We start from the raw sequence: 27,987 nt of genomic DNA, 5'->3' as shown, positions 1-27,987 counted from the left end.
TTTAATTTCCGAACACATGGGGTTTTTAAAGTGTCTTTGGCATTAATTTCTCATTTAAATGCTTTCTTCTCTGCGATCACCCTGTGTTTTCTGTCTTCTGACTTTATTGAGGGTTTCAACGGTCAAGTCAAAGGTCTCTCTTGGTAAATGTCACACTGCACTTAAAACTGTGTGGGGTATTTTCAAATATCTTTTGATATTGACTTCTAATGTAATTCCACAGTGATAAGAGAACAGACTCAGTATGATTTCAATATTTAGGCCATGAAATTTTTGGATCTTGTTTCACGTCCTTGGATATGTTCCAGTGTCTCCTAGTTTATAGTCTATGGAAATTTGAGTAGAATTTGTATCCTACTGTTGTGTGAAAATGGAATAAATCTTAATTCTGTTGAATTGGTTCATGGTGCTTTTCAGGTCTTCTGTATCCTTCTACTTTTCTGTATATTCATTCTGTTAATTTTTGAGAGTTTGATATTGAAACTCCAACGAAACATCTTAATACTTAATTGTAATATATAGTGAAACTGTCTGTAACTTAGTTTCCTATTTTCCAAGTCTTCTGTAAATGTGTTACCATACTTTCATAATTTAAAAAAGAGAGAGGAACAAAGAAGCCGTCCACAGTATGCAGTAGCCTTGGAGCAGCAAGCTTAGGTGTTCTGTTAGGTGAATCAGTACTGGAAGGGCTTCTTGAGTTGTCACCTGCGCTTACCTGATTTGAAGCATCTTGAAGGCAGCTGTCCTGCCGGTTTCGCCCCCGGCTGGGTTCCCAGGACAGCGCAGTGCCTGTCACGGAGTAGGGAGATGCTTAGTGTTTGTCCAGTGAAGGATGCATTCCTCTGCTTTGAACTCTTTTAATACTTTTTACATTCTCATCTACTTATTATATTTTTCTTTATTTCAGAGTTCATTAATTCAAGCCCTCTTTTCCAAATTAGGTTGCACTTTCCTCTAGCTCAGAAATCATGCCTTCCTCATCTTCCTCATCTTTGTACCTCTCCCAGGATCTTGCCCCAAGTAAATACCCTGCATATGGAATTAATTGATTGAATGAATATTTCTTGGAAAAAGTAAGATTCTCTGAGAAGTCTGTGCAGGAAATGTTGTTTGCTTAGCTAAACTACTTAGATATTCAGAATGAAGAAAACTTGGAGAGGAGATTTACAGTTGCTTATGATTAAGATCAAGGTGGTTCAATGGGTTTAAAAAAAGGTTTTTGACTTCCATAACCGAAATTGTGCAGAATTAAGCAGTATCTAGTAAAAAAATTTTAAGTAGACATGCTTTATTTTTTCTTTTGTTTCAGTTCAGTTCAGTCGCTCAGTCATGTCTGACTCTTTGTGACCCCGTGAATCGCAGCACGCCAGGCCTCCCTGTCCATCACCAACTCCCGGAGTTCACTCAAACTCATGTCCATCGAGTCGGTGATGCCATCCAGCCATCTCATCCTCTGTCGTCCCCTTCTCCTCCTGCCCCCAATCCCTCCCAGCATCAGAGTCTTTACCAATGAGTTAACTCTTCACATGAGGTGGCCAGAGTACTGGAGTTTCAGCTTTAGCATCATTCTTTTGTTTAGTTACTGCCAAAATATCATTTTTTCCCTTCCACAGTTGAGAAATAGAATGCTTTGAAATAGTTTGAAAATAAGAATCTGTCTTTTTTTTAAAAAGAAGGAAATTATTATTTTATGAAGAAAAAGATGCCTTTAAGAAAGAAAACTAAGAATATTATGTTTTGAAGAACAGTACTGATCCCAAAGCCGAATTTTTTGTTCACAAATTAATCACAGTTATTCCCTAAGCCTCAAAGAAAACTCTAAGAACATCTGATATAGGAGTCTAGGGAGGGGATAATGCAGAGAGGCCGCTTTGATCATCCTTAGGAAAGCAGAGGCGTTCCTTCAAAAACAGAGGAATCAAATCTAGAAATTCAGGAAAGACTTTTCCCAAAGGATTATTCTGGCAGTGTGTTGAAAAGGGGTTATAAAAGCAACAAGTTCACAACCTGAACAATAAGTTAAATAAATGTTAGGGAACTATTTCCTTTCTTATTCTGAGATGAGGCATACCTTTAGTTTCCCCTTGCTGACAGAAATTCTCTTAAGCCTGGGATGGCTTAAAAGTACAGTTTGTAATGTAAGACAAATTGGCTTCTCTGTAGGCATGCAGGAAGGGCTTACAGAAAGCCCTGAAACTCAGGAGGTACCAGCTCATCTTGAGTTAGGACTCAAGGAGCAGCACTTGGGCTGTCTGTTACTCTTCTTGTGGTCAGGGATGTTTGTTTGCAAGGCTGGACCTAGGTTTCCCTTGGTGGCTGTTGAATATAATTTCAAGCTACCTGATGAGTAGGGCAATGAAATCCAGGTCCTTTTTCTGAATATCACAATTCTCTAACAAGCTGAGCAGGCCTGCCAGGGATAAATATAAACCAAGTCAACAAATACTTAGTCAGTAACGGTTAGGGTTGTAATTCCTTTCCAACCACCCAAATTAACTGACAGTGTGAGTCTCACAGAAACATGGGCATATTCCTGTGTGATACTGTTTAGGTAGCAATAATGAGCTGTGACGTTTTAAAGGACAGCTGTAAAATAACTTACTAGATCTCATGCTGGGGTTAAAGTTGACTCTGGAATTTGTTTCACTGCTTTTCAATAAATAAATAGTTGAGGAGAGATTTGGCAAAAGGAAGAAACTCTCCTCCTTGTCCTCATCGTCTCAGGAAAGTGTCTGCTGTTAACAAGTTGTTTGAATGTTTGTTTTGCCTTGACTGCTTAGCAGCGGTGTGTCAGTTCTTGCCCTTGAAACAGGGGAGAATTCAAATAAACCAAAAAAGGCTTTCACACAGCTGGCCCTTTCTGCCAGTGAGTGGTACTGTAGTATTTTCTCCCACTTTTTAAAAGAGCTCATCAAGGAAACATTTAAAAGGCAGTCCTAAAAAAAAAAAAAAAAAGGCAGTCCTTGAACTGATAGTAGATGAACTTGAGTTTGCAACTTGGATATTTTTGGAGTCCGTAGTATAGAGAAGAAGCAAGCAGATCCTGAGAAGTACTTGATTTATTCAGAGACGTTCTTAAGATGCCTTGCCTTGTATTGCTATACCCAGTTTTATTGATGGTTAGACTTAACCTTTCTTTTCACAAATAAGTATGCATGTAGAATTCTCACTACTAAAATGTCATTAATGTAGCTTTGGCCTTACATTTTGTTGTGTTTGGTAGTCACAAATTCTGTGTCCTGGCCAAGCAGGAATATGGGGAGTAGAATTTGTCATCAAAATAACCACTCTTTGGATCTCTAGCCTACCAGTAGTACCTGGTATACAGTAGGTACTTACTGTATGTTTGCTGATTTTTGAAATCATACTATGAATGAATAGTCGAATGAAGGAATAAAAATATAGCTAGGTCACATGGAATCCAGTACAGTTCTCACTAAATTTTACTTTGTTAAGGTACTTCTGGGAATTACATTCTATGAAGGTATTCTTTTCATTTTCAGAAACATCACATGCCTCTTTTCTGCTAGGCATTCAGTTCAGTTCAGTTCAGTCGCTCAGTCGTGTCCAACTCTTTGCGACCCCATGAATCGCAGCACGCCAGGCCTCCCTGTCCATCACCAACTCTCGGAGTTCACTCAGACTCATGTCCATCGAGTCAGTGATGCCATCCAGCCATCTCATCCTCTGTCATCCCCTTCTCCTGCCCCCAATCCCTCCCAGCATCAGAGTCTTTTCCAATGAGTCAGCTCTTCACATGAGGTGGCCAAAGTACTGGAGTTTCAGCTTTAGCATCATTCCTTCCAAAGAAATCCCAGGGCTGATTTCCTTCAGAATGGACTGGTTGGATCTCCTTGCAGTCCAAGGGACTCTCAAGAGTCTTCTCCAACACCACAGTTCAAAAGCATCAATTCTTCGGTGCTCAGCTTTCTTCACAGTCCAACTCTCACATCCATACATGACCACTGGAAAAACCATAGTCTTGACTAGATGGGCCTTTGTTGGCAAAGTAATGTTTCTGCTTTTCAATATGCTGTCTAGGTTGGTCATAACTTTTCTGCTAGGCATTAGAATTTGCAAAGTTGAACATGATATCATTCTTGCCTTTAAAGAGGTAGCAGTTATGTAACCAGATAAATTGCAGAACAGAGCAGTGAGTGCAGTGGTAGGCAGTGACCAGGGTATAGAGTTAGCACAGACGAGAAAGAATAAAACATCTGGAGAATGGCATGGACCTTGTGAATATTCCTAATTTATTTGTTTGGTTTATTGTTCATCTCTCACACAAATGTAAGGTATACATTTTTGTCTGTTATTTTTTACTTATATATGTATTTAAGCTACTCTGACCCCAGTTCCTAGAATAGTACCCAGCATATAGTAAACATTCAAAGGGAGGTTCAAAAGGGAAGGGATATATATATATATATATATAATACCCATGGCTGATTCATGTTGAGGTTTGACAGAAAACAAAATTCTATAAAGCAATTGTCCTTCAATTAAAAAATAAATTAATTTAAAAAACTGTAAAAAATTCAATAAATACTTGCTGAATGAATAATTTTCCTTTTGAAAGGAGTTTACCGGTTTTATTTCCACCAATGAGATATTATAGTGATTTTTACCCACATCTTCACCAGTGCTGGGTTATGTGAATCTTCTGTTTTAGCTTTGTTAATGTGTTATAGAATTTCGATATTAAAAAAAAAAACCCACAAAACCCAATATTTCCATGGCTGTCATCCATCTATCCTTAGCAGTTCAATTTTTCTGCTGCCATTGATAGCAATGGGCTTCCCTGGTGGCTCAGATGGTAAAAGAATCTGCCAGCAATGTAGGAAACCCAGGTCTGATCCCTGGGGTCAGGAAGATCCAGATGGCCAAAGCATAGCTATTGAGCAACCTCCTCTTCAGCTGTTTTCCCCTCTCTAGTCCTCCCCATTTCAGGAAACAGAACTTTATTCTGTTACATCAAAGACTAAGAGTTATCCTTGACATCTCTTTATCTCGCCTTTTCTACCCAAACCTTCAGCAGATTCTGTTGGTTTACCTTTAGAGTCTGCTTTAAATCTAGTGATTCAGTGACTGCCTGTATTGTATCTGATGCACCCTATAGACCGGTGAGAGGCAGTCCCTTATTACATCTATATGTTTTGGTCCTTGGAGCTTGTAAAAGTTCTAGAAACAGTCTTACATTTTAAAAGAAATAAGGCAATGTCCTGATACAGAGCTTAACAATTAGGGCAGTATAGATGAGAGAATCCTTATGATATAAATGAGACAAAATGCTAATTCTATAAATGAGAAATGGTAAACGGCTCTTTGAATGAAGCAGCTTGGTCAGTTGAAAATTCAGTTATTCAGATCCCAATTCTGAACCCTTACAGACACTGCTGTATGCTCCTCTCCCAACTCTGTGCTTGTCTGTGAGTCCAGGTAAGAAGAGAGAATGGCAGTTTGGGGGCTGAAGCTTTTCTGCATCTTCATCCTGTGAATCACTGGGTTCAGTGGCTGCCCACCGTTTTGCAAGCTATGTATAGAGAGCCTCCCATACAAGACAGACAGCCACTAACGAGGTGCTTGCACCAGCTTGTCCACACTCTTCCGTTCCTGCCCCACTTCAGTCTAGTCCACCCTCTAGTCAGGGATCTTAAAGCGTAATGAGACCCCATTACTCCCTTCTCTAAGCCTTCCAAGGGCCCACCGTTGCCTTGAGAAGAAATGCCGACATCTTCACCGTGGCTTTTGAAGCTGGGTGGGATCTAGCCTGGCTCTCCTCTGTGCTCTTTTTCTGGCTCATCCCACTCTCACCGCAGGGGTCTTTGGATGTTCTGCAGAAGGCTCAGGCCCCACCCAAGCCGGCCCTTAGTTTCTCTGTGCAATCCGTGAATCCCCATCTGAAAAAACAGGAAGAAAACCAGGAGTCCCTAACTCATAGTGTTGTTGTGAAGGTTCAGTTAATGTATGAAAACCACTGAGATGGTGTCTGGCCCGTGCAGAACGCTGTATAAACGGTAGTTAAAATTTTTTTGTTTTTGTTATTGTTTGTATTGTAAGGAATGTAGAGAAGGAATGTGTTTTGGTTGAGTTTTAGATGGTTGTGAGTTGTACAAACAGAAATGGGCGAAAGACCATAATGGATTCATTTGGAATGATTGGGTCTGTGTAAAATAATTATCTTAGTACTTATCCAAGTACTTATCTTGGAAAAATAAGTGGAACTTCTGACTTTAATGCCTACAGATTATTTTGTGAACTGGGAAGATGTGGATCATTAAATGCCTTGTATTTGATGCAATCTATATAAAGCTTGCGAAATTGAAGGCAGCCACCATGTGTAGGACTCTGGCTCTTCAGAGAATAGATTTCAACTGTCTTTGTACTTTAGAATTTCCTTCTTTTTTTTTCCCCCCTATGTCTCTTAGTGAGCCAAAGCCTAGGTTTTGCCCTGGACGTCTGCCCTGCCCGCTTCTGTAATCTGGCGCTATGCATCCAGATTCTAGACCCTTACAGACGCTGCTGTACGTTACTCTCCTGATGCTGTGCGCTTCTGTGAGTCCAGGTAAGAAGAGAGAATGGTAACTTTTGGGGTGAAGCTTGTCCTCATCTTAATCCTATGAAAAACTTCAACTTTAAAGCTTTGCCAGTAGTAATGGTTTATAAAGACATTTCTAAGATTTGTTTGACCAGCGGAACAATTTTTAAAACTTTAATTAAACAATTTAAGGATTTCTTAGTAGTACTTCTAGGCACTTACAGTCCTTCCCATCATTGTCCTTGTGATTTATTCCTTTTGTTGCCTTGAAAATAAATATTTTCTGATCGTGCTTTTTTTCCAATGAGGATATGTTACAGATTTCTGAATTTGGAAATTATAATAGGAATAAAGTGCTGACTACATATCACTGCAGAGGAGTTTTAGAATCAGTATGTAAGAATACTCAACTTGGAATGAGAGAACTTGGTTTGAATCCCAGGTCTTATGACCTCGCCTAATTTATTATCTCTTTGCATTACTGAAAAGCTTTAATGTGTTTATTATTAAATGTACATATAAGCCCAAGGCTGAATCATGGCCCATATGCATTTCTTTTTATTTTAGATTTGTGTGAAGATTTATATAGAAGTATATACAAATACAGTGATGTTTGTTTATGAATATTTGTTTATTATCTTTGTTAAAAATACTATATAACTGTGTTTGATTTAGTAAGGGAAAATTGATTTAGTGGTTTTATTTCTGTTTTTTGTTGGGCTAAATAGCAACCTCAGATTCAGTTGAGGCATTTCCCTTAATCTTTATTTCTGGTAAAATACCCTATAAAAGTAGATTCAGCAATTTATTATGTTTTTTCTTTTAAGTATTTTATTATACCAGATTAACAGGATTCCTCCCCCATCCTCTTTTATGGGTGGAGGAGAGGGATCTGTTTTGATACTTGAGTGCAAGAACTTCTCTCTCCCAAATTCCTGGAAGAACAGACATAACAAATGAAACTATTCCAAACACCAAATAAAAATGTTCAGATTGATACCCCGTTTATCCTTACATCCCAGAAAGGATAGGCTTTGTATTTAAGTGTGGCTTCCTGACTTTCTACTTCTGCTTTCTTAAAAGTTGAACATGATTTATATTAAAGAGAAGTAGTCAAGAAGTGGTTGTTATTGTTTAGTCGCTAAGTCGTGTCTGACTCTTTTGCAACTCCATGGACTATAGCCCTCCAGGCGCCTCTGTCCATGAGATTTACCAAGCAAGAGTATTGGAATGGGTTGCCCTTTCCTTCTCCAGGAGATCTTTCCAACCCAGGAATCGAACCCCTGCCCCCTGCATTGGCAGTCAGGTTCTTTACCACTGAGCCACTAGGGAAGTCCAATCAAGAAGTACCATAATCTTTATTGATAAAATAATTTGCTCTTAAAAGTCAAATCCTATTGGTAATATGGAAGAGAATTCTCTTTATTTTGAAAGTCATCTTCTCTTTTTCAGATGCCTAATTTCCGGTTTTTAAAAACTGCTTCATTCAAAAAAAATAAATAAATAATAAAAACTGCTTCATTCAAAGAGCAGCTCACCATTTCTCATCTACAGAATTCGTATTTTGTTTATTTAGATTGTAAGGATTATTATCTGTACTGCCCTAATTGTTATCTTCTATATCAGGACGTTGCCTTGTTTCTTTACAAATGTAAAGCTGTTCCTAGAACTTATACAAGCTCTTAAGGACCATAGCATATCGATGCAGTAAGGGATTGCCTTTCGTTGTGTATATGCCGATAAGTATATTAACTGTGCTCTTTTTCTCTCTCCCCGTATCTCCTCTTCTCCCCCATTCCCTCCCCCACCTCCACCCTTTGTGTACGGGGAATGTTCCCTTGCAGACTTGGCACCTTATTTTGTTTCTGAGCCATTGTCTGCTGTCCAGAAACTTGGTGGACCTGTAGTACTGCATTGCTCTGCTAAACCTGTGACTGCTCGTATCTCATGGTTGCATAATGGAAAAAGATTGGACAGAAACGTGGAACAGATTAAGGTTCATCAGGGCACGTTGACTATCCTTTCTCTTAACCCCTCACTTTCGGGTTATTATCAGTGCGTTGCCAACAACAGCATCGGTGCCATCCTGAGTGGTCCTGCAACCGTATCCACTGCGGGTGAGTTTAATTGTTGTCCCTGTGACAGATGCTTTTTCCTGAAATGACTCTCGGTACCTGCGTTGTTTGAGTCGTGGAAGGAGCATGGGCTTTGGAGTAAGATACATGTGAGTTCTCATCCCAGCCTTGACATTTGTTGTGTTTAACCCCAGGGGAATGATACTAGAACCTCTGTGAGCCTAGCTTGGTGGCTTCCACTCTAATAAGGAATGTGAAAATTGTTTTGTGCAGAGTTAGGACAATTTTCTAACGTGAAACTGAATTTCCTTGTATTTTAAAGTTCTTAATATCAGCAACAACAGCTGTTGTCGGCTTTGACGCAGTTATTTCATGCAGTCCTTTATCTTTTTCTCAAATCTAATTGTTTTATTTACTTTGATTGCAGAGTGGTTTTCGTTTATTTAATTGAAACCAAGTTAAAGAAGTGGGGAGGGGGCGGGGAATAACGGCAAAGAAAGGAATGTTGAGTATTGAACTTACGGTAAATCTAGACTGTGTGGTTTTCTTAGTAAGTTTGAGCCATCTGCCTTTCAAATGATGATGGCTTCCAGTAATGGAAAACGTCTTTGTGAGGGCACCCCTATTTACAGAACAAATCTGGATTCCCCAGGAGTAGTGAGTTTGTCATAACTGAGAAGAGTAAATGTTTTTGTAGAGCTGTGACCCATGGACAGCTCCAAGTCACACGCTGGAGGGCTGAATTCCTAGGGGCAGGCTGCACAGTGCTTTCACCATTGGCCATAATGAGTAGTGCTCGCTCCATCTGTAGTAAACTTAACCCGGGAGAAATTGAGACCTAGTTAGGGAACTTCTTTGGCAGTGGTTAAAACTCAGTGCTTCCTCTGCAAGGGGCCTGAGTTCCATCCCTGGTCAGGGAACTAAAATCCCTCCCCACACACACACAAAAGTTAAAAAAAAAAAAAAGAATTAGTATATTTGGTGCTTCCCTGGTGGCTCAGACAGTAAAGAATCTGCCTGCAATGCAGGAGACTGGATTCTCTCCCTGGAAATTCAAATGATACACTGCTTTTTTTTTTTCTTCCTCTATGTCCTAAGTTCATTCTTGTAAACCATTTTATTGCCATGTGAGTAGCTACAAACAGAATAAAGATGCATAGGGAAAGTGAGCTGTGATGAGAGACTGGATTAAAAAGGATTCATCTTGATAGAATGGGGAACAGTTACGCTTTATAGTCCTCCCTCATGTTTCAGGAACAGTTTGCTTGTCTCGTAGTCTCCTGGAAGCATTGACTTCTCAAAAAAGGTGCCATGACTAAGCCCCAGCCCTCAACTGTGTACCTCTATCCCAACTGTTTACTGAGATAAAAAGATTCTGTACTCTGGGAACTGGGATTAGCGGCCACACACAGCTGTGGTGCCAATGTTTTTTCTGGTTTTAAAATGTCCTTTGGGGAAGAGAGTTCAAATTTGCATTTATTGATTGATCTGTCTACTTATTTATTTCAGTTCTTGGTGATTTTGGTGCCTCCGGAAAATACGTTATTACAGCAGAAGAAAAGAGCACTGGTTTCATTGCCTGCAGGGTACCAGATAGTAACCCCAAAGCTGAAGTGCGCTATAAAATCCGGGGAAAGTGGCTGAAGCAGTCCACAGGTGAGAACTCTAATGAAAAGCCAGTGGCGCCCATGGAACAAATGTCATTCCCTAGCTTCCTTTAAGCTCTGTGTGCTGGGGGCTGGGGACGCAAAAATACTTGAGATATATTGTCTCTCCTCTTGAGAGTCAAGTGGAGGAGACTAGAACAAATGGTTACAGTATAAGATAGAACATAATATAGAGAACAGGATAGAAATGATCATAGGCAATTCCCGGGTGGTCCAGGGTTAAGACTCTGGGCTTCCAACCCAGGGGGCGAGGATTCAGTCTCTGGTCAGGGAACTAAGATCCTGTATGCTCAGAGGTGCAGCCAAAAAGTAAAAATTAGAAAGAAATAATTACAACGCCGCACCTCCAAGGCTCACTCCTTCAACCTGTTCAGGAATCTGCTCAGATAATGCTTCCTTCAAGGTCACTCTCATGGCTCTATCTAAAATTATATGCCGTGTTTTCTCTGCCCCCTTGATTCAGCTTCCTCTTTTCTGTAGCACTGTATTATGTCAGTGGTGGCTTGCTTTTTATTCGCCTCTTTCTTGGCTACCCCATCCCTGCACTGGAATGCTGGCCGTGGGAGGGCAGGGTTTGCTCTATCTGCTTGCTTCATTGTTGTATCGCTTGGGCCCAGGCTGCTGTTGGCAGAAAGTAGGCTCTCAGTACATACTGTTGAGAAGAAAGGAATGAAGACGTGAATGAATACTGGCTGGTCAGTGCTGTAGGCAGAGGTTTGCCCAAGGTGATAGCTGTGGTCATTGTGTCTTTGTCCAAATATGTTTCTTGTGCTTTTGATTTTCTCAGTGAGTGGTCTGTAGTCGTGGGCTTGATTTTGTTACTCAAGTGCTGCTGACTTTTTTTCCTGTCTTGGCTTTCCTTTTCCTTCATTTAATGTTTTTTTCCCCCTGATTGCTTATCGGCTGCTTGTGTCATGTCTACATTTAAAGCATAACTATCAACCTTTGTAAATTTTAACTGGTGTCCTTCATAAAGAGAGAAGCCTAACTGCATTCCCTTCCTTCCACAGAGAATTATCTAATCCTTCCATCAGGAAATCTTCAGATTTTGAATGTATCCTTAGAGGACAAGGGATCTTATAAATGTGCAGCTTTTAATCCTGTCACACATGAGTTAAAAGTTGAACCCATTGGCCAAAAGCTCCTTGTGAGTCGTAAGTATTTGGGGGAATCATGGTCACTGGGGAGAGTCCTTGGAAGCATTCCACGTGAAGAGTTGGGAAATGGGAGTTCATTTTTCTTTCACATCCTGTTTGTTTATCATGAGAAAGTCTTATAAAAAATTACATGCCTAAATAGCATAATTCTGTACATGTTTTATTAATACAAATATAATGGCTTTCCAGGAGAGAATTTTGGTCGAATTGACAGAGTAGAATTCATGCGGGGGACTCTGCCTTTTGCCCAGAGAAAAAGAAATTAGAGAGACTTCGCTGGTGGTCTAGTGGTTAAGACCTTGCCTTCCAATTCAGGTCGGGGGGCTAAGATCCCATGTGTCTCAGAACCAAAAAACCAGACCATAAACAACAGAAATTTATTGTAACAAATTCAGTAAAGACTTTAAAAATGGTCCACGACAAACACAATCTTTAAAAAGAAAAAAAAAGAAATTGGAGAGCAAGTATCACTGTATATCAGTGGTAATCAAATTGGTGACTGACTGTGAATTATGAAAAAATATTTCTCAGTTGTCTTTGAGATATGGTAAGTCATAGCTGATTTTTAGCTTAGGGTGGTCAAGTTGTGAGTGGATCAGTAGTCAAAGCACAGTGAAGGAGTGGTCCATGTGCTTGGTGTGAATTTGACATTTCAGAACTATTAATTCAGAAGTAGCCCTAAAGGATCCCCAAGTCTTTTAAATTTAATTCTCAACTGAAAATGGCTTTGTTACCAAATAGGACCTTGTAGTGTAAAAAAGAGTAAATGGGAAGATGAGGATGCTCACAGCTTTGCTAAGGAAGAAAGTGGAAGTGGATACTTAATGATTTTTTTGCTTTGCCTTCTTTCTCCAGGTCCTTCTTCAGGTGACTTTCACATTCTTCACCCCACCTTTTCACAGGCATTAGCCGTTCTTTCTCGTAGCCCTGTGACCCTGGAGTGCGTGGTGAGTGGGGTCCCGGCTTCTCACGTGCGGTGGCTAAAGGGTGGTCAGGATGCTGTGGTGGGAAGCACTTGGAGAAGGCTGTATACGCATCTTGCCACGGACAGCATCGACCCAGCGGACTCCGGCAACTACTCCTGTGTGGTGGGAAACAAGGCTGGAGATGCCAAACACGTGACTTACATGGTGAATGTACTTGGTAAGACGTTACTTGTTAAGCGTTTTTTCAAGTCAGGCTATTTTTCCGATCTAACTGATGTTTGAATGGAAGATCTATTTGTGAACACTAAATGGAATAGAGACTATCTAGAAATAGCTCCCCCAGTAGCCAGAACAAGCTTCATTTCTCTAAGGCCCTGCTGGGACTTCCACGGGGGTCCCGTGGTTTGAGACTTGGCATTCCCAATGAGGAGGTGGGGTTCAGTCTCTGGTTAAGGAACTGAGATCCCACTGCATGCTGTGGTGCCGCCGCGGAAGAAAGAGGACTGCCGAGTGGGGCGGTACTTCTGTGTCGCACAGAGCCTGGGGTGTTCTTGGAACCTCACCCCTAACCTGGTTACACAAAACGGAGCTGGTTCTTCCTTCTCAGTGACATGGAGGAAAGAGACTGGAGTTCAACAGGATGAGGATTCTGGGCTGTATTGGTGTGTAGTGTCCAGCAACAGTAAGACAGAGTGCATGGGTGCTCGGTTACGTCTGACTGTTTTTCGACCCCGTGGACTGTAGCCCACCAGGCTCCTCTGTCCATGGCATCGCCCAAGCAAGGATACCGGAGTGGGCTGCTGTTTCCTCCTCCAAGGTATCTTCTCCACCCAGGGGTCGAACTCGTGTCTCCTACATCTCCTGCATCGGCAGGCGGATTCTCTACTATTGAGCCACTGGGAAGCCCAACTAAGACAGGGTACTGACTAGAAAATGTCATCTCGAAGTGGGTTTCATTTTATTTTCCCTTTGGAAATAGTTTCACAATCGCTGATTCATAAAATTTGTGTTTTCACTCACATTCTATGTGCACTATTTATTTCAATGACGTTCCTTTCTTCCAGCTGCCTATCTCACTGTCATGTGTAGCAGCAAAAATGTTTTGTCAAAACAAATTTGCATGAAAACCAGAAAAAAGTTTCATACTAAATATAGTTTTTGTCAACCTTCTGTACCTGTGTATGGGCAACAGTGGCTTGACGCAGGTTACATTGGCATTAGTATAAGTGTGTGGCAAGCAGGCTTTAAAATTTAATGATAATGAGGACTAGATTAATATACTTAATCGTTTAATATTGGCATATGTTACAAATGCCGATACATGATTTACTTTGTCCAAGTAAAAAGTGGCCTGATGGATACTAAAAGAAGATTTTTGCCCAGAGTACACCTAACCTCAAAGCAGAATTCACTAGGAAAAAAAAAAAAATTTTTTTTTCACTTCCAAATAAGCATTCTTCTATTTTGGCTCTTGTATAGTAAAGGAAATTATTATTTCAAAACAGATCATCTGAAACTCTGCATATGTGCATGTGTGTGTGCGCACATATGTCGGCTTGGGGGGTGGTTAATTGGGTGGAGAGATCTATTACATAAAAGGGGACTGCAACTGTAACATATGGTTTATCCTACTGGAAGAAAGTCAATACATTTCTAATTTTTTGTTGAAGATCACAGTGGATGGGAGAATGTGAGGAAACAATACATTTTGGTTTTAACTAGTTATTGGTAGAGAGAGTTTGTATGACTTGTGTGAGGGCTAACTTTATATTTTTTATTTTCATTTTTTATTAATTTTTATTGGCGTATTAGTTGATTGACAAAGTTGTGATAGTTTCAGGTATATAGCAAAGTGAATCAGTTATACACATACATATCTCCACTCTTAGATTCTTTTCCCAAATAGGCCATTACAGAGGATTGAGTACAGGTCCCTGTGGTATGCAGTAGGTCCTTTTAAATCATAATATGTTTTATTTTTAGAACATGCTTCAATTTCTAAAGGACTGCAGGATCAGACAGTGTCCCTGGGTGCGACAGTACAGTTCACGTGTGAAGTTCATGGGAACCCAGCGCCCAACCGCACCTGGTTTCACAACGCCCAGCCCATTCGCCCTTCCCCACGACATCTGACTGTGGGAAATGGACTGAAAATCAGTGGTGTTACCATGGAAGATTCCGGGCTGTATCAGTGTGTCGCAGATAATGGGATTGGATTTACACAGTCTACTGGGAGACTTGAAATTGAAAAAGGTAGGCTTTTAGGTCATGTCATCCTAGGAAATTTCACTGTATAGATGGGATTTTGTTTTGATTAAAAATTAAATCCTCTTTACAAAAAGGAAGTAATCCTATCACCATAGCAGAGCTGTGTTCATTTTCCATGTTCCTTTCTGCTTGCTAGTAGACCTTTCCATGAAGAAGCAACCTTATTTAATCAGGCTCATAAAAAAATGTTTTTTAATATTTTTTAACAGATACATCATTGCTTTAAAAAGGTATAATTTTAAAAAGTGTGTTGTAAAAATCTCACTCGTGTTCCCTAGCCAGTCAGATATCTCTTAGAACTAACAGGTTTTATAATTGTCCTGACTAATCGTGTATGCATGTGTATGGTTAATTACATATAACATGTGAGTTTGTGTGCATTTAATAGCAAGTCAGTTTTTTTACACAGATGATGCTGGCATTTATATAAATTACCTTGAATTTCTCCTTTAAAAATTTCCTTGGATTTTACCTTAAAAATTACCTTGATTGTTTTCACTTAACATATATCTTGGCCATCTTCGCATATGGTACATTAAAGAATATTTTCATTTCTTTTAAAAAATGGCTGCTTAGTCTTCTGTTGTAAAGCTGTGAAGGTCTGACTGATACCTCACGGATGACTGTTTCTAATCCTTTGCTGTTACGAGGAGTCTGTGATGAATGTCGTTCTACATAGATTATTTTGCACACATGTGAACATCTTTAAAGTAAATTCCTAGAAATAAACTTGCTAAATAAAAGCATATATGCCTTGGTAATTTTGACAGATACCTTGCTCTCTCTCTCTTGTTATCATTTTACACTCCTACCAGCAATGTTTCTTTATATCCTCACCAAGGCAGTGAGTTGTCAGAATTCTGTTTAATGTTTGCCTATCTGATAGGTTTTTCTAAATTACCTTTTGACACCTGTATTTTTTATTATTATGAGTGATGTTGAGCATCTCATCATGTGTTTCTGAGCCATTGAATTTGCTTTCCTGTGTATCGACTGCCCATTGTCTTTTGTACATTTTATATTATGTTGTTCATCTTTTTTATTATTTATAGGAATTCTTTTATTTATTTATTTATTTATTTTTACTTTACAATATTGTATTGGTTTTGCCATACATCAACATGCATCCGCCACGGGTGTACATGTGTTCCCCATCCTGAACCCCCTCCCACCTCCCTCCCCATACCATCCCTCTGGGTCATCCCAGTGCACCAGCCCCAAGCTTCCTGTGTCCTGCATCGAACCTGGACTGGCGATTCATTTCTTATATGATATTATACATGTTTTAATGCCATTCTCCCAAATCATCCCCCCCACCCTCCCTCTCCCACAGAGTCCAAAAGACTGTTCTATACATCTGTGTCTCTTTTGCTGTCTCACATACAGGGTTGTCGTTACCATCTTTCTAAATTCCATATATATGTGTTGGTATACTGTATTGGTGTTTTTCTTTCTGGCTTACTTCACTCTGCATAATAGGCTCCAGTTTCATCCACCTCATTAGAACTGATTCAAATGTATTCTTTTTAATGGCTGAGTAATACTCCATTGTGTATATGTACCACAGCTTTCTTATCCATTCATCTGCTGATGGACATCTAGGTTGCCTTTATATATTATAGAAATTAAGCTTTTGCTGAGAGTTAGAAATATTTCAAAGAATCAGTATGACAGAGACCAACTCTCTGAACTTGTTGCAGTTACTTTAGACTCTGAACTTGCTACTTCAATTAATTACTTCAGATGTTAATAATAAAAAAGAATTTTTAAATGGCATGTATTTGGAAATTTAGAATTATAGTTCTCAATGGCTGGGTGAAAAAATCGTAATGGAAATTTAAAATTCAAAATGATAATGAATATCAAAATCAAATTGTGTGGGATATAGGAGAGTAGAATATAAAAGGATTTATACCCTTAAATGCTTATTTAAAAAAAAGCTAGTAAAACTAAAAATTAGTGGACTAAGTAAAATAACAGAATAGATTTAAAGAAAACAGAAGAAAAGAGATTATAAAGATATGGACAGAAATCAGTTAAATAGAAAATTAAGATAAAATAGATAGGATCAGTAGGGAGAAACTTTAACCAAGGAGTTAGCCCAGTAATCAGTCAGAAAATTTAAAGTATTATTCATCTAATTTAATGAATAAAGGAGAAAAATAATACGATGATCTCAATAGAAGCAGAAAAACCATTTGACATAATTCAGTATCCATGTTAGACACTCAGAAAAATAGAAATAGGAGGGAATTGTCTTAACTTGATAAAGAATATCCAATAGAAAACTTACAAGAAACATTACCTTTAGTGGCAAAATGTTAAACATTCCCTTTAAAATATCTTTTAGTTGTCATCATAGTGCAGATTCTAACCAGCACAGAATAAGAAAAAGAAATAAAGATATTAGGATATAAGAAGGCAGAAGGAGAAGGGGGCGACAGAGGAAGAGATGGTTGGATGACATCACTAAGTCCATGGACACGAGTTTGAGCAAACTCTTGGAGATAGTGAAGAACAGGAAAGCCTGAAAAAAAAAAAAGGAAAGCCTGGCATGCTGCAGTCCATGGAGTCATAAAGAGTTGGACAGGACTTAGTGACTGAACAGCAATAAAGATAAGAGAGAAAGAAACCCAGCTGTTATTAATGTTACTGATTCACAGCTCCTATGGTTGTCATTAGAGAGAATCCTCTATAGTTTGTTGGCAAATTATTAAAAATAATAAAAGGTTTAGCAAGGTGGCTGATGGAGACCAATAAACAGGAATCAGTTGCCTTTCTCTGTACCAATGTGTTAGCAAGTTTCTCTAGAGAAGCAAAACACAGTAGGATGTATAAGATACACATCAGAGGAAATTTACTGTAGAAACTGGCTCACACAGTTAAGGTGGTCAAGTCTGTCGTCTGCAAACTGGAGAAGGAGGTCAGCTGAGGAAGCCGTTCAGTTGTGGGAGAAGTGATGGTATAAGTCTCAACCTAAGGCCCATAGCCAGAGGTCCAGGAGCACTGAAGTGCAGTGTCCTTAGGGCAGGAAAAGGATGACTAGGCTCATAGAGAGAATTCGCTCTTCTTCTGCGTTTTTGTTTTACTGAGGTCCTCATCGGGTTGGATGGTGCCCACCCACGTTGGGGAGGGCCATCTGCTATCCTCAGTTTACCAACTCAGGTGCAAATTTCTTCTGGAAACACTCCTCACAGACACACCGAGTTATCTGGGCATCCTTTAACCCAGTCAAGTTGACACATAAAACTAACCATTACGACCAGCAATGAAAAGTGTCATTTAAAAGTCACCTTTTTATATTAGAAACATTAAAAAGTTCCAAGTACATAGAAATATATAACAGTTCATGGATACCAAAATTCAGTATTAACATACTTCTCAGGGCTTTCCAAAGGCTTTCTGTAGATTCGGGCAATTTCAACTAAATCCTATCACTGGTTTGAGGACTTAGACAAACCAATTCTAAATCATATGGATGATCAAAAGCCAAACGATAGCTAAGACACTCTAAAAGAAGAACAAGAATGTGGGGGGGGCCTTGCTTTACCAGATTTTAGAACATATACAAAAATTTATAGTAATTAAGATAGTGCTGTAGGTCTTCCCTGGTGGCTCAGTGGTGAAGAATCCGCCTGCCAATGCAGGAGAGTGGAGTTTGATCCCTGATCTGGAAAGATTCCACAGCTAAACCCATGTGCCACAACTACTGAGCCTGTGCTCTAGAGCCTGGGAGCCTCAACTACTGAAGCCCGTGCACCCTAGAGCCGGTGCTCTGCAATAAGAGAAGCCACCACAGTGAGAAGCCTGCACACCTCAACCAGAGAGTACTCCCCACTCCCGGCAGCTAGAGAAAAGCCTGAGCAGCAGGGAAGATCCAGCACAGCCAAAAATAAGTAAACAAATAAATAAATTAAAAAAATTTTCTTTTAAAAGACAGTGATGTATTATTGGTGCAGGAAAAGACAAGTATACGCTTGGAACAAGACAGAGACTGTCATGAAGGATATGCAGGTAAGGATTTGACCTAGGTGGGACTGCAGATCACCAAGGGAAGGATATCCATTTCAGGTTTCCACGTGGGATAACTGGTTATCCAAATGGAGAAGAAGAAATTAAATCTCTGACGCACAAAGCCTAATTTCCAGTGGGTTAAAGACCTATATATGAAAGGCAAAATGGTGAAGTTTTTCAAGAAAATATAGAAGAATATATGATCTAGGTAAAACTTTTTAACAAGAAATTTGAGGCTAATTTTTAAGAAAAGATTGGTGTGACCACATTAATATTAAAGCATCCTTATTATTAAAAGATACCATTAAAATGAAAAGAGAGAAAATACTAGTAACAAATGTAACTCACAAAACAACAGTATGTAGTTACAGAGAATCCAGAACCATTATGCAAAAGATAAAGCACCCAATAGTAAAAAGGACAAAAGAGATGTGCAACCTCATTAGTACTGAGGGAAATGCAGGTTATGACCCATGAGATAGCATTTTACATGTACTAGATGGGCAAAAATTCAGAAATCTGGTAATTGTTGAATGACTTTGTCAAACGCAGGAAGTAGGACTAGAAAAGGAGAAAGATGTGCTGGAGAAAATGTCAAATGTCAATATTCTATTGTAAGGTCATGAAATATATGCTTCCAAAATATCTGGGACCAAAAGGAAGGAGGTGGTGCCACTTTAGAAACAAAAATTTGTTCATGGTATATGGTCAGAAATACATTTATCAACTATGATTCAGAATAGGTTTTTCTCCCAGAATTTTTGTGATCAGATTTTTGCCTCCTGGAACCAACTATTATTATTATTATTTTTTTTTGAAGGCCTATTGCTTGGTCTTATACTTCTTTACACCTTTTTCATGGTAAAGTCTGAGGCTTTGGCTTCACATGTTCTGTGTTTGCAGTGACCAGATGTGCTGAAGATACCTGTGGGCAAGCTGTCTTCAGATGTTCTGTATTTATAGTGGCAAGCTCTCCTCACAGTTCTGTATTTACTTTTATGCAATAGGATGAAATTATTTTGTATTGTAGATACTATATATAACGTACTTAATTTTTATATGTGGATTATTTTTCTTTCATAGGCAGTGGACTCAAGCCCATTATAACTAGATCGCCAGCAAGTGCAGAGGTGGCCGTGGGTGACTCTGTGACTTTGTCTTGCAATGCCACTGGCCTACCGGTGCCCGCCATCCATTGGTACGACAAGCGCGGATTGATAACCAGTCATCTGTCTCAAGCTCTTAGATCTAAATCCCGAAAACCCCACTTATTAAGACCTGGGAGTTCTGACCCAGAGCCTGTCACATCCCGGGCAGGCTCAGGCTCTCTGTACATTCAGGCTGTTAGGCGGGAGCACGCCGGGAAGTACACCTGTGAAGCCACGAACGCGCATGGCACCGCACGGTCAGAAGCCGTCCTCGTGGTTGGTGAGTTGTCATTAGTATCTTTTCCCAGGGGAATGGGTTTCTTTGATAGTAGGGGATAAAATAAAATATACATTTTTTAGAGATTGTTGAACTTATTAAGTGAAAGTCGCTCAGTCATGTCCGACTCTTTGCACACCCATGGACTGTAGCCTGCCAGGCTCCTCTGTCCATCGAGTTCTCCAAGAAAGAATACTGCAGTGGGTAGCCTATCCCTTCTGCAGGGCATCTTCCCAACCCAGGAATCGAATCGGGGTTGTCAGCATTGCAGGCAGATTATTTACCAGCTGAGTTACCAGGGAAGCCCAGACTTATTAAAATATACTTCAAACCCAAGTCTCTTGCATCTCCCGCATTGACAGGCGGATTCTTTACCAGCTGAGCCACCAGGAGAGTCCCCAGGCAAATCTATATATTTGCCTCACCCTTCTTCAAAGTTATTTTTCTAACAAGATGTATACTATTCTTTTTATTTTTACTGATGTTGGATATAATGACTTAATTTGGAGTACTGGTATTTAGAATATTAATAGTATTCAAATTAATTCAGATTTGACTTAATTCACAATCAAATCTAATACCAGTGGGCATTAGTGAAGGTGCCCTATGCATAGGGCTGGTGTGAGAATTCAAGGAGATTATATCTGTAAAGTGCTTAGAACACTGTCTGGAAGTATTAATAGAAAGCCTTCAATAAATACTAAGTATTGGGTTATAATTATTGCCATCTAATTATTGTTAAATTATAATTATCCCTTGTGCTTCCCTGGTGGCTCAGATGGTAAAGAGTCTGCTTGCAAAGCAGGAGACCTAGGTTAGATCCCTGGGTTGGAAAGATCCCCTGGAGGAGGGCGTGGCAACCACTCCAGTGTTCTTCCCTGGAGAATCCCATGGACAGAGGAGCCTGGTGGGCTACAGTCCATGGGCTGCAAAGAGTCGGACACAACTGAGCAACTAACACTTTGGGATAATGTTTAAGGCATGAAGAAATAGTTCCTGATTTTAGTAAACCTTAAAAAATCCTTAAGTATAGAAAAGTAGTTAAGTGTTATATAAATTTATACACACTTACAGATGTGTATATGTATATATACTTGTGTGTGTTTATGTATCAGTCTGCCAAGCAAAAATAGGAGTGGCTCTGCTCAAAATTGTTAGCTGCAAGATGTGTAATGCAGGTACTGCTAGGGTAGAGCATTTGGCTCAAGTGGTTATTTTATGTAAATAAGGGGAAGATGGAGCTGTAGACATCACAGTCATAGCTGTTGGGACAAGTAAGTGTCTAGTTGTCTGATTGCCTCACTTTACTTACTCATTTATTTACTTTTTAATTTTTTTGGCCATACTGTGTCATGTGGGATCTTAGTTCCCCCACCCAGGGATCAAACCCAAATCCTCTGCATTGGAAGTGCGGAGTTTTAACCTCTGCACCGTCAGGAAGTCCCCCTAACTGCCTCACTTTAAATTTGAGAAATCCGAAGTACTTTGAAGATATATAATTTGTTTAGATGAGATATTTTTAGATTTTGAAGATTCCCCCTCACCCCCAGGATTTTATGTCTTGATAAATATAATTTTTTAATGTATAGTAACCCCATGAACCACATCCTGCCTGAGTGGTCCTCCATTGTCCCTTTTACATGTTCTACAATAATTATCAAAGTCTAGCTGAGTCTGCTGCTGCTGCTGCTGCTAAGTCGCTTCAGTCGTGTCCGACTCTGTGAGACCCCGTGGACGGCAGCCCACCAGGCTCCCCCGTCCCTGGGATTCTCCAGGCAAGAACACTGGAGTGGGTTGCCATTTCCTTCTCCAATGCGTGAAAGTTAAAAGTGAAAGTGAAGTCGCTCAGTCGTGTCTGACTCTTAGCAACCCCATGGACTGCAGCCTGCCAGGCTCCTCCATCCATGGGATTTTCCAGGCAAGAGTACTGGAGTGGGGTGCCATTGCCTTCTCCACTAGCAGAGTCTATTAGAGCTCAAAACAGCATGTAACAACCTAGTTCTTTCCCTGGAAGTCTGAGCCTATTATTAAATCCTAGCGTGCTGACAGCCTTTACTTTGTTTATTGTGAAGAGGGCAGTAAGCAAGATGAATCACTCCCTCACCTTTTTTTCTTCCCAGAGACCTTGGGTTTTTGAGGTTCTGGATGTACAAATATTTGTAGAGGGAGTTGTAACTCTTCAAAACTATAGTGAGAATTGGCCTAGGGTCCTAAATAGTTGGGGGTGGGGTTGCTGGTTTGAGTGGTCACAGTGGGAACCACTTAGGCAGATTTGGTTCTGTTCCCTGTTGACTTGGTTTCAACTCAGTCATTTACTCATAAACATGGCCATCATCATAGTACTCAGAAAGCCAGTGTTTTATCAATCTCTTTTCCAGTTCAAAAAACAATCTACCTTAAAAAATGCTAGATATCTTTTTTAGATGACCATTTCAGAGTTGTTTTGAAGATAAAAAGAGTTGTTGTTCAGTCGCTATGTCCAACTCTCTGTGACTCCATGAACACCAGGCTTCCCTGTCTTTCACCGTCTCCTGGAGTTTTTGCAAACTCGTGTCCATTGAGTCCATGATGCCATCCTCCATCTCATCCTCCGTGGCCCCTTCTTCTCTTGCCCTCAGTCTTTCCCCAGCGTCAGGGTCTTTTCCAAAGAGTTGCTTTGAAGGTAAATTGAGATCATGGATGTGAAGAACCTTTGGAAAGTATTATGAAGGCTTTATGCATGGTATCTAGCATCTTGTGAGCGCTCTAATTGTGCTGTTGGGAACAGTAGAAGAAAATTAATCGAAGCTCCTTTTCAATAAAAGTTACGGAAAAGTCTCATTGCAGCCCGAATAACACAAGTGGAATTTTGATACTCCTGCAGTAGACACAGGCTGTAACATTGCATTCTTCTCATGCCTCTGTATAAACTGCGGCATGTGGTACTCAAACTCTTCTACAGCCAAATACCACTTCCCAGTGGTGACCTGCCCAGAGGATGCATGAAACACTAATGATAAAAAGGTCCTTCTCCACTACCCTAGCCACAACTAATTGCCTCCACTTGCTAGAATCCATCTCTGCATGAGCAGGCTCCCAGCCACACCCTTCACATCCAGCCCTCATTCTGACTCACTAAGTAAACACGCCTGTTCCAGGAGCAATATTTGAAAGTTCTCAGTGAACTTAATTAATTTTCTTCTATCTTATTTTTCCACTAGCTTCTTGTTTTCTTTGATGGAGAAAGCTTCTGGGACACCTTTTCTCTCTTTTAAACAAACAGAGAACTGACCTCCCACTGTTAGCCCTGTTTTCTGGTTGGTTCTCTATGAAGCTGCAGTCATTCTAAAAATACTCCCACCTTTTACCAGGAATCTGACTTCATTGTGGAAAAGAGACTCTGCTGTTGTTTCCTAGGCTCCCTTCCTCCGCAGAATCGGAGACCTTTCGTTGTCTGTGTTAACAGCACTTTAGAGGGACCAGGCTGTCAGTCCTCGGGTTTTATTGTGTTGGCAGTTTATTTGTTTTCATAAATTGCTCTCTCATTTTTTCACGGCAGCACCACTAACATTCTTCTGCCAGCTGTTGTCGCTTAATCTCTCAGAACCCAAATTTCTTAATCTGTAAAATGGAAGTATTACTATCTTCCTAAGAATGTTGTTTTGAGAATTAAATGAGATGATGGTTATTTAATGTCTGGCTCCATGCTGAGCACATAATATGTGCTCTGTAATTCTTTTTGGGTGTAGGCGACCTATTTATTTTTTTCAGCACAAATAAATTATTTTTACCTTCTTCTATGTATTCTGTACGCTCTTAGTAGTGAATATTAAGGCTGTTTTTAGATTGGCAGTTTTTAAAAATTTTATTTTACTGAAGGATAGTTGATTTACAGTGCCTTGTTAATTTTTGCTGTACAGCAAAGTGATTTAGTTATCCATATAATACGTTTTTCATATTCTTTTCCATTCTGGTTTATTACAGTATATTGAATATAGTTCCCTGTGCTACACAGTAGGACCTTGTTTATCTCTTCTATGTATAATACTTTGCACCTCGGCTAATACCGAGCGACTAGTCCGTCCCTCCTCCACCCCACTTTCCCTCTGGCACCCGCAAGTCTGTTCTCTGCGTCTGTAGATACGTTCATTTGTGTCATATTTTAGATTCTGCATGTAAGTGATATCCTGTGGTATTTGCCTTTTTCTTATTTCGCTTATTATGATATAGACTGGCAATTTCTTAAGCCAACCTTCCATTTTATCCAGAAAAAAAAAAAATGGAAACAAGTAAATTCTTCCCTTACCTTTGCTAGTCTTGTTTCGTTTCCTCCCTCTTGTCTATGACTTGTCTTCCGAGTATACTAGAGGGAGGTAGTTCTCTGTTGTTGTATGCAGTGAAAGTGTTAGTCGCTCAGTCTTGTCTGACTCTTTGCAACCCCATGGACTGTAGCCCACCAGACTTCTCTGTCCATGGCATTCTCCAGGCAAGAACACTGGAGTGGGTAGCCCATTCCCTTCTCCAGGGAGTCTTCCCGACTCAGGGATCGAGCTCAAGTCTCCTGCATTGCAGGCAGATTCTTTACCATCTGAGCCACCAGGGAAGCCCATGTGTTAAGTTGTTCATCTTTTGCTGTGCAGTTGCTCAGTCGTGTCTGACTCTTTGCGACCCCATGGATTGCAGCATGCCAGGCTTCCCTGTCCTTCACCATCTCCTGGAGTTTTCAAAAACTCATGTCCATTGAGTCGGTGATGCCATCCAACCATCTCATCCTCTGTTTTCGCCTTCTTCTCCTGCCTTCAATCTTTCCCAGCATCAGGGTCTTTTCTAATGAGTCGGTTCTTTGCGTCAGGTAGCCAGAGTATTGGAGCTTCAGCTTCCAATGAATATTCAGGATTGATTTCCTTTAGGATTGACTGGTTTGATCTCCTTGCTATCCAAGGGACTGTCAAAAGTCTTCTCCAGCACCACAGTTCAAAAGCATTACTTCTTGAGCATTCAGCCTTCTTTATGGTCCAACTTTCACATCTGTACATGACTACTGGAAAAACCATCTTTGGGGATAGTTATATCTGATGAATGACTTAACAGGTCCCTTATTATCTTACAGGTCTGTGGGTTAAAAGGATAAAGTGGGCCATTCTGTGGGCCTTGCTTGGGGTCTCTTAGACCTTTGTAATCAGATAGCACCTGGGGCTGGAAATGCCCAAGAGGCTCCACTCACACGTGTGGCATCTTTGTGAGGGCTGGACTCCACCTACATGCCCTCCTCTCCCTCCCGCCCCCCTCCATTTCTCTCCCTTCCTCCCTCTCTCCCTTCCCTGGTCACTTCTCTCCATGGCTAGCTTGGACGTCTGTATGTGGTAGTGCTCTGGTAGGGGTGCCAGGCCTTCTTAAGGCTTAAGCCTGGAAGACCACAGCCTACTTTGGGCTTGGCATTGGTTACAGCCACTCATGGGGTAGCCCGATTCAGCACAGGAGAGGACTGTCCAAGGGTGTTAATACTAAGGGACCTTTGGGGACTAGCTACCCAGTAGGTAATGGTCTAAGTCTTGATCTTTTCTTTGCTACTTGTGTTATTTTGTTCCCAAGGGAGTGCATTACTCATTGTGTTCATTTACCAATTAGCGTAAAAGTTCCTTGTTGGCCAACTTAAAATCTCCAGAGGTTACACTAGCAACTTGTTGTAAAAGAGGGACTGCTCGCACAGAGCAGGGGAAAACAGCATCCTTTCACATCAGAGACCTGGGTTCCATCCCTATGTTGGGAAAATCCCCTGGAGGAGGAGATGGCAACCCACTCCAGTACTGTTGCTTGAAGAATCCCTTGAACAGAATATGGTGGACTATGGTCCACAGGGTCGCAACGAGTAAGAAACGACTAAAGCAACTTAACAGTAGTACTAGCTACCAAACCGCTGCATTGTAGAACTGCTTTTTCAGAAAATTAATTTGCTTCTTCATGAATAGTAGATAGCTACTGGAGATCAAACCAGTCAGTCCTAAAAGAAATCAACCCTGAATATTCACTGGGAGGACTGATGCTGAAGCTGAAGCTCCAATATGTTGGGCACCTGATGTGAAGAGCTGACTCCTTGGGAAAGACCCTGGTGCTGGGAAAGATTGCGGGCAGGAGGAGAAGGGGACAACAAAGGATGAGATGGTTAGATAGTATCACCGACTCAATGGACATGAACTTGAGCAAACTCCAGGAGATAGTGAAGAACAGGGAAGCCTGGTGTGCTGCCATCCATGGGGTTGCAAAGAGCCAGACATGACTTAGTGACTGAATGACAACAGCAACTGGAGATTAGATGTCTCCATGAATTTTAAGTTGAAATGTTACCTGTTTTAACTACTAGGGCTCAAATTGTGCTAACATTGTGTTAGATGACGGCACAATGTGTGAGAGACCCTGAAATGATGAATTTCTTCCATCTCCTCTTTCTTTCTCTGCAGTTCCTTTTGAGACAGATACCAAAGCAGAAATAGTCACATCTTCTGATCCCACTCAGAATGATAAAAGTGATGATTCAGAAACTGGATTATTGAGCTCATTTCCGGTGAAAGAACATTCCAGTGCCAAGGAATCATCATCAGAGAAAAACGCTAGTGGCCCCTCTGTCCCTGATGCCCCTATCATTCTGAGCCCCCCTCAGACACACACGCCAGACACCTACAGCCTGGTCTGGAGGGCAGGGAAGGACGGCGGGCTGCCCATCAATGCCTATTTCGTGAAGTATCGAAAGGTAACGTCTTGTCGTCTGTGATCTTTCTCTTCTCACATCCTCGCATCCTGTGTATAACACATGCTTGCTGTCTTTCACACTAGTGGAGTGGCAGGAAGCAGAACAGGAGCATCCCAGGGTGTGGCAGGAAGCAGAACAGGAGCATCCCAGGGTGATGGGTTTGGGAGAGAGTCAGCAGTCACGCTGGGTTCACCAGTCTTATAAAAACAGTAAGAGTGAAGTACAAATAACCTCCCCCAGATTGGGATTTTAAGAACCAAGTAACTTGACAGTTGTTTTGTTGACCGTTCCTTGGGGTTTGAGAAATCTTAGTTCCCCAAGCAGGCATAGAACCCTGGCCCTGACAGCGAAAGCCCCGAGTCCTAACCACTGGACTGCCAGGGATTCCCTGCTTCTTGACCTTTTTAATCAAACATTTTAACCCCTTGGGTGTAAAGCTTTATAAACCACTTTTTAAAAAGTAATTCCTTCCCTCTGTGAAGTGGCAGAAGACAGTTTATTTAGCGAAGAAGCAATTTCTTATTAGAAACCACTGTTTGAACAAAGTTTTCCATTATAATCTCTGATTAATATTTTCATTTCCAGTTGTCTTCCTAATTGTATTAATATTTTTCATTGGTTATTTGTTACGGTAAACGTTGGTCTGTCTTGATTTCTCAGATGATATTTTTTATCCACAGACTTATATTAAAACAAAATGAAAATCCTCCCTTCTTTGTTTAATGAGATTAGTAAATGAAATGGGAGGAGATGTACTCGTATTTAAAATAATTTTCTATATTCAAGATGTTTTGGTATCCATCATTTAATAGGAATATTTTTTTATCCTTTAGGTATTTTTTTAATTGAAGTGTAGTTGATTCACAATGTTAATTACTGCTGTACAGCATAGGGATTCAGTTATCCCTATATATACATTTTTTAAAAATATTCCTTTCCATTATAGTTTATCATAGGATATTGAATATCTAGTTCTCTGTACTAAATAGTAAGACCTTGTTGTTTTTCCATTCTCTGTATAAAAGCTTACATCTGCTATTCCAGCCTCCCACTCCATTTCTCCCCCTACAGTAATATTTTTAATATCTGGAAAAATTAACATAATGATACTTGGAAGTTTATTCACTGTTTTTAACTTGATGATTCTAGATGAAGGAAGTTTCACTGGTAATCCTGTCCACATGGAAACT

At 40.3% G+C, this 27,987-nt stretch overlaps 1 protein-coding gene across 2 annotated transcripts in view; it reads left to right on the top strand.

The window, feature by feature from the left end:
* CDON (cell adhesion associated, oncogene regulated) overlaps window positions 1-27,987 on the top strand; it is a 98,556-nt gene that overhangs the window by 26,514 nt on the left and 44,055 nt on the right. For both annotated transcript variants that reach the window (XM_070365273.1, XM_070365274.1), the window contains exons 3-10: window positions 6,429-6,565; window positions 8,383-8,655; window positions 10,123-10,269; window positions 11,291-11,434; window positions 12,293-12,580; window positions 14,347-14,616; window positions 19,729-20,073; window positions 26,508-26,797. In XM_070365273.1, the coding sequence (XP_070221374.1) occupies window positions 6,490-6,565; window positions 8,383-8,655; window positions 10,123-10,269; window positions 11,291-11,434; window positions 12,293-12,580; window positions 14,347-14,616; window positions 19,729-20,073; window positions 26,508-26,797 (1,833 nt within the window). In that variant the 5' untranslated portion in view covers window positions 6,429-6,489. The remainder of the gene's footprint in view (window positions 1-6,428; window positions 6,566-8,382; window positions 8,656-10,122; window positions 10,270-11,290; window positions 11,435-12,292; window positions 12,581-14,346; window positions 14,617-19,728; window positions 20,074-26,507; window positions 26,798-27,987) is intronic.

The sequence above is a fragment of the Bos mutus genome, chromosome 29 (genome assembly GCF_027580195.1).
Source record: "Bos mutus isolate GX-2022 chromosome 29, NWIPB_WYAK_1.1, whole genome shotgun sequence".
Taxonomy (NCBI): Eukaryota; Metazoa; Chordata; class Mammalia; order Artiodactyla; family Bovidae; genus Bos; species Bos mutus.
This window is presented reverse-complemented; position numbering and strand designations above follow the sequence as displayed.